Consider the following 15,177-nt stretch of genomic DNA (forward strand, 5'->3'; position numbering starts at 1 on the left):
GGTTTCAAATTCATCACTTGCCTTTCATTAAATCCACTGAGGTCGTACACTCTATCACAGCATTCAAATTATTATCTCTGCTGATGTACTGACAAAGCATTTCATCCATGAAAATGGGCACAATGCTTGATTTATATTCCTGTGTTGGCCCGCTGTAAGCCTTCTATACTCTAGAACACTCTGTCACATCCATTTCAGGAAAACCATACTTCACTATGAAACTAATCCTTTGTTATGCTACTTTTAATTTTACTCTTTATTCAGATGTTTTCAATAGATTACAATGACTCCTAGAATCACAGCAAAATCACAAGCAAGGAGAAGCCATGCTGCCGTGGTAACCTCCACATACAATCACACACATTAGATTCTTTAGATGAGGTAGATGATAAGAAGATGATATCAATTGCAAAAGGCTGTGGCTGTGTTTTTCACCCTAAAACATATGAAATGTGCAGTAATATAAGAAGAACATCAGTGAAAATACATTTCGAGCACCTCGGATAAAACCTTAAAAAAGAGGGTGTAGATATGCTCTACATTTACAACCGTTTACAGACAATTTCTTTGGGTTCAAGGGTGTTTTAGCAGATTCCACTCTGCAGAGTTTGTTGCACCTGAACTCCACTTTCTCTTTCTGGAGGTGTCAAGGAAAAAAAATGATTCATCTCTGTGAGGATTTGAGAATAGAGAGGATGTGTATCCTCTTTTCTTTCCTGATAACATCAATGAAGAAACTAAACTGAAAACTGACAAAGACATTTAAGATGTTCCTATTGTATTTTCACAAAAAGTGATCTAAGGGTGGTTTATGATAGAGGTCAGTCAGCAACTAGAGCTGCAACAATTAGTCGATTAACATAAGTAATTGGCAGCTCTTTTGATGGCAATTGATTAATCATTTGAATTGTTTTTATTGAGCTGAAGTGACAAAAATTGTCATTGTCAAAATTCTATGGTATTATGCTAAATATCTTTATTTTACTGTTGTTCAGACAATGAAAGCAATATGAGTAAATTAACTTTTGGGAATTGTGATGAGCAAAACTGAAAATCATGTCAGTTGTAGCCGTTCTGTAACACCTGTGAGCTGGTCTTGAGTGGCATTTGATGAGTAATATAGTCCAGGATTTTACAACATTTTAGAGCAGAGCCCACCCTACACACTAAAATCCAACTGAGAGGAATTAATGTCAGCTTCACAGCATCAAAAGAACAAATTAGACCAGTTTTTAAACCAAAAACCTGAACGTGATGTCTGAGTAAAGTTTGGTGTGAAATGCTGAGCCTTTAGAAAATATGTTCTATGTGTTATTATCAGTTATTTGTATCAGTTTCTGTATATTTTCTTGAAGTTTAATATGATGCTAGACAGTCATATAGACAAGAGATTATGCAAGACAAAATGTAGAAACAGCAACAACTGGCCGCTAATATACAATTCATAGTAAGTCTGATCAGTCCATCACTGAGCATTGGAGTATAGTTAGCCAGTTTAACAAGGATCAAACGATGCAGCATTGCTCCATTCATCTGGAGTACAAAGTGGGGACTGGCTGACAGAAGCCATTATCTTCAGAGGGCTCCAGATGTGATCGGCTGCTGCGCTTTTAAGAATCCTAGGTGGGAATTCCTGACTGAAGTCTTTGGATAAGCATCAACGCTTCACTGAACTTAAACTTGTATTCACATAATATTAAAGGCTGGACTGTTGGAGAAAAAGGCTTTGTCCCCAGTCCAATACACTACAAAACTCATTATATTCTGAAAGACTTAATGTGGAAACATTACAATGAAAGAACAGCATTCCCATAATAACTCTGGGGATGATTAAAAGTTCTCTCCTGCAAGATCAGCCATTTTTTTCTGCTTTCCCTGGCATGTAGAAGTTATTCAGAAGAAAATATTTTTAATCAACATAATTAAAGAGCGTTGAGATTGAATGTGTTTGCCAGGTTGCAAAATAATGATACTGGATGTACAGTATCTGCTAAATGTTAATTGACAAGGTGAATGCAATTCATTCATATCCCTTACAATTTCTGCTCTTGAAAGACGATACGTGCTTGTTACTAAAACATGATTTAACTTTTTTATGGTTATGTGTTAGTTGAATATTGAATAAGTCAACAGTGACTTTAACTCCTTCCACAATCCACTGACTACCTCCATATGACTTGTGTGCAGTACAGAAGCATAGTGATTCCTTCAGTGGAAAAAAGAAATGGCAAAACAAATTAGTAGGCTGACATACCTTCTAGACAGGTACGTGCTATCCTGTGAAATAATGTAACTTTAGTGTATCTCAAAAAAAGAGGTCAAGATGTTAGGTAGTGCTAAAATGAGATCACTTTCATCTCTGTTTTAGCATCTTTGGACTGCTTTCTTCTTATCTCTAAAGTAGAAAGAGTTTGCCTAGAGAAAGCTCCCTATAATCAGTTTCAAAGAAATGATTTCACATGAAAGTGACTCTTCAAATTTCTCTGAATAATTGTACCCATTTTTGATCTACTCATGCACTTAGTTTAATAAGTGCTTTATATCTTAACTACTTCACCAACAGCTAGTTTGAAAGCACAGAGCTCTGTAGAATTAGCACTGTTTCACCCTGCAGACTTGTCTGTTTGCATACCACATATCCCTGCTCTATTTTGAGCCTGAGGAGATGTGTTGGGGGGGGGGGGCACTGCAGGGCATTTCCATCCAGGGCTACGGGGACTGACTGGAGAAATGTGGATAGGTGCGGATAGGCTACATTTATTATTGCTTCAAGCTGTGTATTGTCTACTTTAGCCAATCTCCTCACTTGTACTGAATGTACTGAATCGTGTATAACTGCCTGAGTTGACAGGTAATAATTCACAAACATATTGTGCCTTCATCCTTCTCAAAGACATTCAAATGTTTGTCTCACATATGATTAAATATACACACAAGACTTAAGAAGAAATGTATCTCTGCATGTAATTCAAGGCTTTTACTCCACTTTTATCATACCTGGCAACATGTGCTTTGCTCTGCGAGCTAGCTGGACCCTAAAGAAACGCAATATATAGATAAAGCAAACAGCAGGGGTGGGGAAAGAGCAGTGAGGAAAAATAGAGCAATCAGATTATGATTCCTGTCACATTGTCCTGGCACTGTCTCAGGCTTCTGATTGAGAGTTGGCTAAATGTCAGCCTATGGAGATGAGATGGAGAGGAGCAAGGCAACACAGCTTTTGTCCACTTTAAACCCTGTTACTGATGTCTTGTCTCTTTATGTGGCTGCCATCAGCAAACCATGTGTCAGACTGCAAAAGAGATACTGTGCTCTGAGCTTGTTTCTGTCTGTGTGTGTGTGTGTGTGTGTGTGTGTGTGTGTGTGTGTGTGTGTGTGTGTGTGTGTGTGTGTGTGAAGGAGAGAGAGAGAAAGCAACAAGAAGTAACATATTCAATAACAGTGATAGTTGTGTATTATAATTACTTTGTTCCTTTCATTGTTTTGTGTAAAACGCTGATTAATTATGTTTATATAAAAATATATATAGCGGCAAACCTTATTGATTTTGCTTTGAATTGTGAATGACGCAATACTTTAACACCATCTAGTGGAGAAAATAGTTCACAACTTGTAGTCCCCCTCTACACTGCAATGTATTTCGTTACTTTGTTACTTCTCTTGGATGTTCAACCTGGATTCACTTTGTAGAACGATGTAGAGTTTGACATTAGGTGGATATTTTGTGCATAATTCTGTGACATTGATACACAACTAGTTTGGAGGCCAATTGTGGTACAATATACAATTTACACAAGTTTGATATGCAGTGGTGGAAAGAAATGACAGATATCTACTCAAGTACTGTACTTAGATACACATTTCTAGTTGTACTTTACTTGAGGATTTTGATTTTATACTGCTTTATGCTTCTACTTCACTACATTTGAGGCAAATATTCCATTTTTTTACTCTGCTACATTTATTTGACAACTTTAGTTACTAGCTATCTTTTAGATTGATATTATAAATACTAAATGTAATCAACAAATGAATAGATTGAGCTCCCCAGTAGTACCTGCTGCAACATTACAATGATTTTTACACATAATGGTTCAATACTTATACTCAAACAAAATATGATGTTATTTGAAATATGATGATTCTGCACTTTCACTTTTGGTATGTTATGTATATTTAAATGTTAATATCCGACAAACTTTGATATAAGTATTTCAAATGCAGGACTTTACATGTAACAGAGTATTTCTCACTTTGATATTGCTGTTCCTCTTCCAGCACGGGTGATATAGAAACTTGCAGCTTCCAGCAAAGATACACTGAGAATTGACTTTTCCTGTGTCCAGCACTTAAACTTTCAAAATGAACAATATTTGCTTATTCATAGATGATGGATTTTTCATTGAGAAAGACGGCATAGGTGTAATTTTGTGAATTCCCAATTCCTCTTCCTAATCTAACCTGTGTAAAGAAGTTCATTCAAAAACAGATGTCCTACTTCAGTAACCAGAAGTTGCTGTTGATTTTTAACATCCTCTTACACACCTCTAAGATTGCGTTAGTTGACAATTACCTGAAGAAGTCATCTTGTGTTGCTATATCTCCACAAGAGGAAGTGGATGTTAATGAATGCCTTTTGTATAAACACACATTTCTCAGGGTTTAGTACCTGACCAGCATCTCCACCTTGTAGGTGATGTTGGCAAATCAGTTACACAGCTTTTCTCTGTAGGCTGTGTGAGTCATGCATGCATGCATGCTGAAATCAGTGCAGGTATTGAATCATGGCAAAGGATCATTGCAATATTTTTATAGATCTGGATTACATTTCTGTATTGTGGGGGAAAAGAAATATCAAGTAAAGTAAGATTTGTCCACTGCAACAGCAAGAGCCAAGCAAACCTTCTTTCGTTAAAGATAATTCATTGACTACTGAGAGCATAAAATCACACATGTAGTAACATATAATGCATGTTCACAAAATTTGTAATAATAAGCCTGTGTCAGGATTTGCCGGAAGCCCATATTTGGCCACAACCAGTAAAGCTTTGCTTCTCCTCTGCAATCATTAAGGGGATTAGGTATTAAGACCTTTCTTTTATTCATACCATTGAGATCCTGGTAATACAGCATACTACTCATCATTATTCATTATAGAATACACATTTCTAAACCCAATTAACAGTTACATGTAAGCCTCCCACATATCTAAATAATTCAGTGGCTTTGAGATGCACGGCTTCTGCTGGTTTATTGGCAGGTTGACATCCATTCTGAAATGGGGTCAAGCTAATCATTGCAGTGTCATATCACACATATAACAATGCTAACATGCTGATATTAAGCAGGTATAATGTTGTGTCAATGTCAACCTCATGGTGAAATCCATCCTCTGGGAACCATGAATGTATGAACAAAATCCATCTGGTACAAGTGGATGTATTTCACAGGATAACTGAAAACTTGGACCTGTTGGTCATTATTAAATGAAGAGTTAGAGAATAACCAAAATCATCCATCTTCTGGGACCGTGAATGTTTGAACATAATATCATGGCATCAAATAGTTGTTGAGATATTTCAGTCTGGACCAAAGTGGTAGAATGACAGAGACCAATACTGCCATCAATAGAGCCACTTTGCTAGAGTGGCTAAAAAGAAAGAATAAACAAGTTCAAACATTGTGGACACATACTGGATACTGGACTTATTCAATAATGAGTTACTGTACAAAATCCTATGCAAGGAATGACAACATTAGATTTCTTGCTGGCAAGAAAAAATAAAGTAATATTCACAGAGCTGGGCGAATGTATGAGAATAAAGAGGGATTGATGGTTCTACAACATTGTTTCAGTTGTAGTCACGGCTTTGTATTTATATTTTCATTGACATTTTTATAGCACATTATGTAATTTGTAGCATACAAGCTTTTTTTTGTAATAAGTGCCATAGGGTTCTCCAGGTATGAAAGAAAAGACAATCTGTCTTGTTACACCCTATGCGTCATCTCTTCCTGAATGATACATTTTCCATTCATAGGGTTGGAAGTGCCATGACATATAAATAAACACCTTCTGGTAGCATTTCAACACAGACTCTTTTTTTTTTCATTGACAATCATTGACGCAATTCAAATAGGCATATTATTGTTGGAAGGTCCTCCACTTCACCCATTAACTCAAGAGGACATCCTTTTCAGTTAAGCAACACAAAGAGGAGGGAGCTAAAAGCTTTAAAAAGAGATTGCGGAGCTCATTATACTGCAACAAGCATCCACAAAACTTCAAGTGCTGCTGTGACATTTTTAGATTGTTAAAGTAAAAAAAAAAAAAAATTATTGGCAGTCTGTGTCACTGAGCTACATCTATATTTATTGTGGCCAAGATGTTTATGGATGAGCGGATTGTAACTCTGTTCAAAAGGAATGCTCATCACACATTGACCTACTGGAGTGTTTTCTTCAGCTTTGGACTCTGCATCGCTTTCCTTGGACCTACAATTTTGGACTTGCAATGTCAAACTAACTCAACACTCAGTCAGATTACCTGGGTATTCTTTGCCCAGCAGTTCTGCTTGTTGATTGGCAGCTCTGTTGGTGGTGTTTTCAAGCGGACGTAAGTATCATGAACTCACAACTGGAATATTATCTCCCAGACTTTCCTGTGCAGTTGTTTGGTGTGCATACTATAATAAAACTCTCAAAATGATTGTCTGTCATTATTACTGGTATTTGTTTCTTTTCTCTCTTAAAGGTTGTTCAGTGCTCTTGCTGCTTTATTTGTCTCTGCTCTCGTCATCTCTGTAATATTTGCCATCATCCCTCTGTGCAATAATGTTCTCCTGCTGGCCATCGCCATGGCTGTGTCCGGTTTGGCGATGGGTGTCATTGACACCATTGCTAACATCCAACTGGTGACCATCTATCAGAAGGACTCTGCTGTTTTTTTACAGGTAAAAAAGCCTGCAGTACCAACACCATATCTATAGAGATACTGACATGACAGCTTTTGCATTCAATTAATAATTAATAGCAGGTTCAAGCAAAATAAAATCTATAGTTTTTGTCTTCCCACAAATATGCGAAGACAAATTAACTATTATTTTGTGCACATGATCTTTAGGAGTATATTGTCAAGTTAGGATATACTGCATTTTTGAAAAGCAACAGTAAGTCATGTCTCTGGTCTTTGTCTACATTTTGCAGGCTCTTCATTTCTTCATTGGGTTTGGAGCCCTGGTGAGCCCACTGATTGCAGATCCCTTCCTCTCAGAGACGGGCTGTGGGAATCACACGGGGAATGGGACTGAGATGATGCATCATTTCAGGAACATGCTGAGAAACAGTCCAATTGCAGAGCACAACATAACTCATAGCGAGGGAGGAGGAGGGGAAGAGGAGTCCATTGTGCACTATGCTTTCTGGATCATGGCACTTATTAATGTACGACACTGAACAAACAGATTTAGAACCATGTTTTTAAGTCTAAATCTGTTTTTTAGTTGAAATGACAAAAGTGTAAAAACAGAATATTTCTTTGTGCATCCTCAGCTGCCTGTACCCATTGCAGTCCTGTTCCTGATGTATCGGGAACAGCTGATCCCATGCTGCCCCAGCGGCACTCCTCGTCTTCTGGACAAAGATGAATTAGCAATGGAGAACCAGCAGGGGGCTGAGGGCCCAGACGTGGAACAGAAGGAACATGAAGCTGGAGGTAAAGAAGTGATTTTTATACTATATTTCAAAATGAATAATGCATACTTTCTTTAAATTTCAGTCAGTTAAGATGAAAAAAAAACAATAAATGCCATGCTATGTGCACAATCTGTTATTTGTGACTTTTCGCTCTGTTACAGGTCACGGGGATATCTTCAGCTGCTGTCAGAATGATAACCTGCGCGGCCTGCCAGTATCCTTCTTTATGATTCATATCCTCGGCGGGATGGTGCTCTTCATGACCGATGGTATTGTGGTGAGTGAGGAGTACAGATAAATAATATGATGTGCACTTTGCAAATTATGTTCCGCATAAAATTTTATGAATGTGTACAAAATCTGCTTCACAGACAGTAGATCACATTAAAGGACACGCTTTTTCTTTTTCAGGGTGCATATGCCGGCTTTGTGTACACCTATGCTGTGACACCACCAATGTCACTGCCTCATAAGACAGCAGGTTACCTGGCCAGTATCTTCTGGGCAGCGATCACCGCTGGACGTCTGGTGTCCATACCGCTCTCATATCGTTTCCAGCCTGTGAGACTGCTCATGTTCAACCTGGTAAAGCCTATAAACTTTATTTATACACACTTTTCTTAACAAAGTTACTAAGTGCTTTACAAGAAAAAAGTAAAACCAAATAAAAATTCTAAATACCTGAGCAAAATAAAAGGAGTAGAACAGTATAAATAAAAAAATCTCAAATCAACATTATGCGAAAAGATCTGACAGTAAGTGAAAAGAGGCAAAAAAATATGTAAAAACAGTAATTAGAAATAAAACAATATAAATAAAACACGTATCAGACATTACCAAAGGATAAGACAAAGAAATGCATTTTAAGAAGAGATTTAAGGGCGGTTAAAGAGTTGCAGTGTCTGATTTGAGTCAGAAGAGAGTTCCAGAGCGTGGGGGATCTAAAAGCGAACATCCAGTCACCCGGTCTCATTATAGATGAGACATACACGATGAAACTTCAAGGCCAAAAAATTGATATCAGCACTAAATTAATCATACTGTCTTCTCTTTATTTTTTTACAGGCAGGTGCTATTGTTACCGTGTTGATGCTGCTTATTTTCTACACCAGCAGCATCTTTTTGTACGTTGGTACCTGTTTATGTGGGCTGTTCCTCAGCAGCATCTTCCCCTGTATGCTTGCTTACACTGAAGACATCCTTGATTACCAGGGTATAATGAAGTGTTTATAGTACAATAATAATAATAGACAAATAGAAGTGAAGCAAGGAGAGGAAATAAACCATCCATTTCCTTTTGCAGGATGTGCAACCTCAGTCCTGGTGACAAGTGCGGGGATGGGAGAGATGGTAATGCAGGTTCTGGTTGGCTCAGTAAGTCTGATGAGTAACTTCATTATTATCGAAATAGGGTGTGTGTCAAAGAAGTGAAATAGGCTCATAATTGCAGAAACAAGACCAGTGGAGATTTAGATTCATGTTCAGTAGTTTAATGTTGCCGTCTCATCCCTAGATTATCCAGACTGAAGGCAGCTACAGCTTCCTGCTGTGCGGAATGATAATCGCCTGCATTGGATTTATCCTCTTCATTGGTCTCCTGCTGTTCCATCGAATGCACAGAAATTACCTCACGGGTACAGTATCAACCAGAACCTTCAAACACTGCTGCTGAAGGTTTGTTTTCATTCATTTAACACTAATCATCCCCAACTCCACCTCCCCATGCAACCCAACAGGAACATCGAAAAAGTCTGCCATGGTGGAGGAACCAGTGGCAGAGCAGAATGGATCTGCCAAAACAGAACAGAAAGAGGAGAAAGAGAGCAGCTGAGGGGACCACCAGCTGTGTTTTATCCTTTACTTGTTACTGTGTGAGACGATTTGTCATCAAAGACTTGTGATTTACCAAAAGCCTACCAAAATGAGCGCTGTGAAATGACTTGGTAGATGCAATGTAGATAGTGTGCTACTCTTAGAGGTTAGGGTTCAAACTCTTAGATTGTTTTTCTATTTTGTGAATCGCAGACAGTGTTCATCAAATTGTGTTCTGTTTTATATTACATTAGGGTTTGAAATTTACAATACAAGGATAATGATTATATCAGCAGTTTGCCACAGAAACTACACCTTTTGTTTTCATATTGTTTATATGTATTTTGGCGTATGTAAAGGGAAATATACATACTGTATAATATGTCTATTAAAACGGTTATACTGAGACAGTCAACATAGTGTAGTTTTTTTTCATTCATGAACAAAATCCTGACACCTCATTTTTTAACTGATAACAAAGAAAAGACTGGATACATACGACACAATTCAAATGTTTATTTGTCTTTGCTTTTAAAAGGAACTATTCAAAGCGACAGCATCGGGGTTTACATTGTTTAACACCCAACATGTGAAGGGATGTTCTTTGTACTCAAAGTAGTTAGGCTCTGAGAACTAAGAACAAATGTAAAACAGACTCAACCCGCCTTTGAGCAGTTAACCAGTCAATCTATAACTTCAGCTTTAGGACCAGTTGCAACAAGAACAAGAGCTGTCAAAGACCAGACCAGCAGCACAGTTCTCAAAGTAGGTTTTTCCCCCGCTGCAGTTGTAGAACTGGTTCTTGTTTGTTGGGTCAGCATACATGCCGTTGGCCTTTCCAGCACAGAACCCACTGTCCATGCCGCTGGTGCCGGAGCCCCCACCGGAAGAGCTGCCGCCACTGGAGCCCCCGCCGGAGCTTCCTCCAGAGCTATCTCCAGGAGTCGTGCTCACTCCGGCAATTGGAGGAAGTCGTGTGGCAGGAGGGGCGCAAGCTGAAAAACACCACAAATTAATTCTTTAATGAAAGGATTTTTTGGTAAAAACCGAATGGATTTCACCTTGATTGTCAACAATAAGGGTATTAAAGGTCTTACATGCTTGTTCCAGATTAAGGCCCTTTTTGAGAACATTAATCAGTGGGTATTTTCCCTGGTTACAGAAAGTGCCCAAGTAGTCATCCATATCAATTGTCCACACCATGGCACCTCCGAAGTCACTCTTCTTCAGCCAGTCAACCTACAGACAGCCAGGAGGGGGTGTTGTAGACAGCTTTTTAATCGACATAACCTTATCACAAGGCCATGACACAGTGTTTGCTGATAACTGCAGCAAGGCTCCACATACAGAGAAGGGGGCATCATTTTATAATAATTAATATAGGTTTTGACAGGTTATGGGGATTGGGAAGCATTTTTAGCCCATAAGTAATTCATCACATCCAAACAGATTGGCCTGAGAAATGATAAAACAAGTATTCTGTGTGTGTCTGCTACCTTGATCTGAAAGCTCTTGATGTTGTCATAGCCCACCCACTGGTTCCCCTTGTAGGCATATGGCACATCCTGGGCCTGGTTCCAAACCTGAGTTGCTCCATCTTTCAAAAAGCCACAGATCTGCAATTTCACAAAGCAATGTGTCAGTACGACAGAATCGGAACTCATTCACGTCTTCATCTGGAGTCTGTGATAATATGATAAACCAACCCAGAAGGATATGAGTAACAATTAGCCACCATTAACATTCAAGCTTTTTCTTTTTTTTTTTTTTACAGTAGCAAGAAAGCATACCTCAAAGTAAGCCAGTTCTCCAGCCTCTTGTGTGTACTTTCCTGGAGTTCCAGCACCAGAAACAAGTGCTCCAACACCATGGTTAGCAGGGTTCCTTAGAGTGAATGTGTTACCATATGTGGGGAAACCAACAATCAGCTTCTCAGCTGGGGCTCCCTGGCTCTTCCAGTAGTTCATGGAATAGTCCTGGAACGAAGGAATTGTTAATATACATAGCTTTGGAACTATAGATTATGTAGTTGCAGATAAAAGTTGTAGATGTGGATTTACTGACAGGTATATTCTTTCCACACATCCAATTTTGGCAAATTAATACAATTTCCATGAGGATGTTCAAGTACTCACCACATTGAAATAGATGAAGCCACCATGGTCCTCAGGGCCTCTAAACAGGGGGCTACATTCACCAGTAATAGGGTCCCAAGAGCCATGGAAATCATAGGACATGACATTGATCATATCCAGGGCCCTGGATGTGGAAAACAAACATGGCGAGAGGTTACCACACCAACTTTAACAAACTTTAAATAAATAATTTTAGAGTATAGAGTTGTATTTAACAGGGACCCATTATGCTGCTGTGTCTAAGATTGGAAACACCACAAATATTGCTTAAAATGCTTACTGTCCAAGCTTGGGAATCTGATAAGCAGAATCAATGGTGTCCTTTCCAGCCGACACAGCAGCAGACATCAGAAGACGAGCCCTGTTGCTCTGCTTGGCCTCATTCTCAAAGGCAGCTCTCATCTCCTGTTGAATGCCAACACATATAAAATATTTAGTGTTAACTGAACTCCAGGACTCATAATCCATGATTTGTAACATGGTCAGATTGTGAATTGTTTTGCTTTTGTGTATCTTTTATTCATCAAGGCTCTGTGGAAACATTTAGCCTGGCCGAAAAAAATTGAGACAAGCTTCAACAGTTTTATTAGTTAAGAGAGAAAAAATAGTGAATAAGTGGAATCTAAACAGAAAACAAGACGTGGCAAACAAACCTCCAGGAAAACAGCGTAGTACTGCTTATCCTCAGGGGGGCTTCCTCTGTTGGCTGGATACTCCCAGTCAATGTCAAGCCCATCAAACTCATACTTCCTCAGGAATGAAATTACTGACTTGATGAAGGTCTGACGGTTGGCAGGACTTGACACCATTTGTGAGAAACTATAGTGCAGGAAGAGAAATGTATTAAAGCGGATGATCCTCATTGTTTAGAGTGCCAAGTGTGCAGATTTCTGCAGATTATCTCACCCTGCAGAGCCAAAGTTCCACCCTCCAACAGACAGAAGAGTCTTCAGGTTACCATTCCTGCCAAGGAATCAGAAGTTTTTACTCTTTAGTGGCAACTAAAAACACTTGTGCTTTATTGTTCTAACTTTATTGTTGTTTATGGGAATTATTTCCTTTTATACAAGAGAAAACATATTTTTTTTATTGACTCACATGTTCTTGAGGCCATTGAACTGACTGTAGAGTTCCACATCATTCCACTCATAGGTGGCCAGTTGGCCATTCTTAATGGTGGCGAAGGCATACAGAAGATGGGTACACAGGCATGGGTCGATGTCATTGGGCATATAAATGGTTGGAGGTGGTCTGTACTGTGCCCAGTTTGTGAAGTAGCATGACAGTATGAAGGATGAGCCTTTGATACATAAGAAATTCATTATTTATGGACCAAACATGAACCATGCAATGCAATTTTCCAACCATAAAAAGAAGAATAAATATATGCTCTATATATCATATTCATAAATCACTTACCAAGCTGTGCGTGCAGCAGCAGGGCCAGAGCTGTAAAGTTAAGAAAATACACAGTTATCTTGGGCCAAAGAAATAAGTGGTGAAAAAAATGCTAAAATTGCAACCTAAAAATTCATGTGATGTAATGTTCATCCAAATCAGAGAAATAGCAATTTTTAGGAAGCCATCTACGAAATATAAAAGAGAGAAGAATTTCAGCACAGACTTACCCGTCACAAACACTACTTTGCCCATGACTACCTTGTACAAGGAGGTCAACTAACTGGGGCACTCATTTTTATACACACCCAGTATGTTCAAACATAACAAAAATGGGACATATGCCAAAATAGGTGTTTATTTGCAAATGATTGTTTCAAAGAAGATTATAAAATGTGCTCACTTAAGGAGTAATATGTGATTACTTATCATGCTTTCAGGCATATTCTGCACACGCACACTTTCTCCTTGTGTGAAGGTCTCATTTATCCAGAGCAAATACAGTTTAGAGTACTGCAGCAAATAGACCTGACACATGTTTAAATAAAATCCTCACAAATTGCCCAAAACAACAATGTCAAATGTGTCACAAATATTTGTTTGGGGAAGTAGATACAGTGTAGTTCCCCAGTTATGCCTTATTGGTCAAATTGTAATGAAAATCCTAATCCAAGAGCTGATAAGAAAGAACAAATTTTAAATGTTGAAATTTTGTATATATCTTTACCATGGAGACGCAGCAAAACAAGAGGAAATACAGATTTTCTTTTGTGATTTGACTAAAGAGAATGAATCAGATCAATCAGATCTTATCAAATGTGCGTTTCATGTCATGCAGTAAATTTTTCTGTTGAGTGGTGACATTAAATGTTCGCAGTCGACTGACATAAACACTGGACAAAATTGCCTTTGGAAAACTATTAAGACTGCAGACGTGATGGAAAATATGTTTGACATCACTAAACGACATCATGTGTCGGGATTTACATTAAAATCAAAACCATTCACAGTGTGAATGGAGAACTTATCCAAACATTTTTGCTGCCATTATCATACAGCCTTGTTTGTCTTCAACAGTTTGTGTAATATTTGAAGAAAGATATGCTGCTGTCAGCGGAAAAAACGATTCGGCCTTGCCAAAGCCTAGCAGTAGAAGTAATGTCATTTACTTTTATGAAACAACTATTTCTGCTTTTCATGGTGTGTCTCAACAATTAAATAAAATGTATGGGCATATGTCAAGGGTACTGGGAGTGGGATGTTTCATTGACCGCCTGATTTTCTTAGTTAAATGTGAATTAATGATGATCCAATTTAAATTCTTACCAAGGTCACTTAATCATCACAGGACAGTTCATTTAGTAGCTTACTTGAGAATTCCTTCTCCGAGGTGTAAATCAAAGGCTAATCCCTCACATATCATATGAAAGAATACTAACACTGTGATCTCATTCATCAGTAACTTAAATACTCGCAAACATAATAGGAGTTTCATATTAAAAAAGAGACGAACATGTGATACGTCACATTTTGCAGAACTACCCTATGTATAGGTTTTTGAAAAAAGTCATAGTTTTCGAAAACAGACTTTGGTGGCTGGGTGTGGCAACATCTGTGCTATTTCATTTCATGTTTCACTAGCACAGTTCTGTTTTTTACCTCTCTGGACTGACCCCTTGACTCAGGCCACATTAACGTCATTCAAGTTCCATCTTGAGCTCAGAAAATCTATTCTCTATACTATTGTGATAATTCATTAAAAGTGGAAAATCATCCTGAAAAGTTTATAGATTTCAATAAAAAGTAATGTTTTTAAATATGTTGCATGAAGTTGAAAGACATGTCAGTCTAAATGCAAACTGATACAATCTCACACCATGGCTGTCTGACACAATCAAGACATATTTCTCAGCTGTGATATGTCTCACTTTGTTGTTTGTTATCTACACGATTCTCCTGTTTACTGTTGCTACACTTACATCTGCATCTGTAGGACTAGTTTTAGGCCAGGTAATTTGGTTTTATAGGTCAGATAAAAAACATTTATTAAAATCAAATTAACATTTCCTCTCATAGATACTATAATAAAGAAATTTGTTAGCAGAAATAAATATCTATAAAGATCAAGATGACGTAA

General features: G+C 38.1%; 2 protein-coding genes across 2 annotated transcripts; one reads left to right on the forward strand and one right to left on the reverse strand.

Annotated features, from left to right (window-relative positions):
• The first annotated feature begins 5,324 nt into the window (after positions 1–5,324).
• Positions 5,325–9,922, forward strand: slc60a1b (solute carrier family 60 member 1b). Its single transcript, XM_023405069.2, has 10 exons — positions 5,325–6,616; positions 6,755–6,953; positions 7,207–7,443; positions 7,552–7,714; positions 7,857–7,972; positions 8,107–8,280; positions 8,761–8,908; positions 8,999–9,069; positions 9,209–9,329; positions 9,432–9,922. Exons 1-10 carry the CDS (start codon positions 6,387–6,389, stop codon positions 9,524–9,526), a joined length of 1,554 nt encoding a protein of 517 aa, XP_023260837.1. The 5' UTR covers positions 5,325–6,386; the 3' UTR covers positions 9,527–9,922.
• Positions 9,923–10,003: 81 nt separating this feature from the next.
• LOC111654174 (acidic mammalian chitinase-like) lies at positions 10,004–13,312 on the reverse strand. Its single transcript, XM_023405070.2, has 11 exons — positions 13,271–13,312; positions 13,062–13,091; positions 12,741–12,942; positions 12,549–12,605; positions 12,296–12,461; positions 11,923–12,047; positions 11,643–11,766; positions 11,298–11,483; positions 11,004–11,123; positions 10,605–10,746; positions 10,004–10,502 (listed from the first exon to the last, which is right to left on the reverse strand). The coding sequence occupies exons 1-11, from the start codon at positions 13,293–13,295 to the stop codon at positions 10,210–10,212; spliced, it is 1,470 nt and encodes a 489-aa protein (XP_023260838.1). The 5' UTR covers positions 13,296–13,312; the 3' UTR covers positions 10,004–10,209.
• Between the last annotated feature and the right edge of the window lie 1,865 nt (positions 13,313–15,177).

The sequence above is a fragment of the Seriola lalandi genome, unplaced genomic scaffold, assembly GCF_002814215.2.
Source record: "Seriola lalandi dorsalis isolate HSWRI2012SDOR001 ecotype SW California unplaced genomic scaffold, Sedor1 jcf7180002054262, whole genome shotgun sequence".
Taxonomy (NCBI): Eukaryota; Metazoa; Chordata; class Actinopteri; order Carangiformes; family Carangidae; genus Seriola; species Seriola lalandi.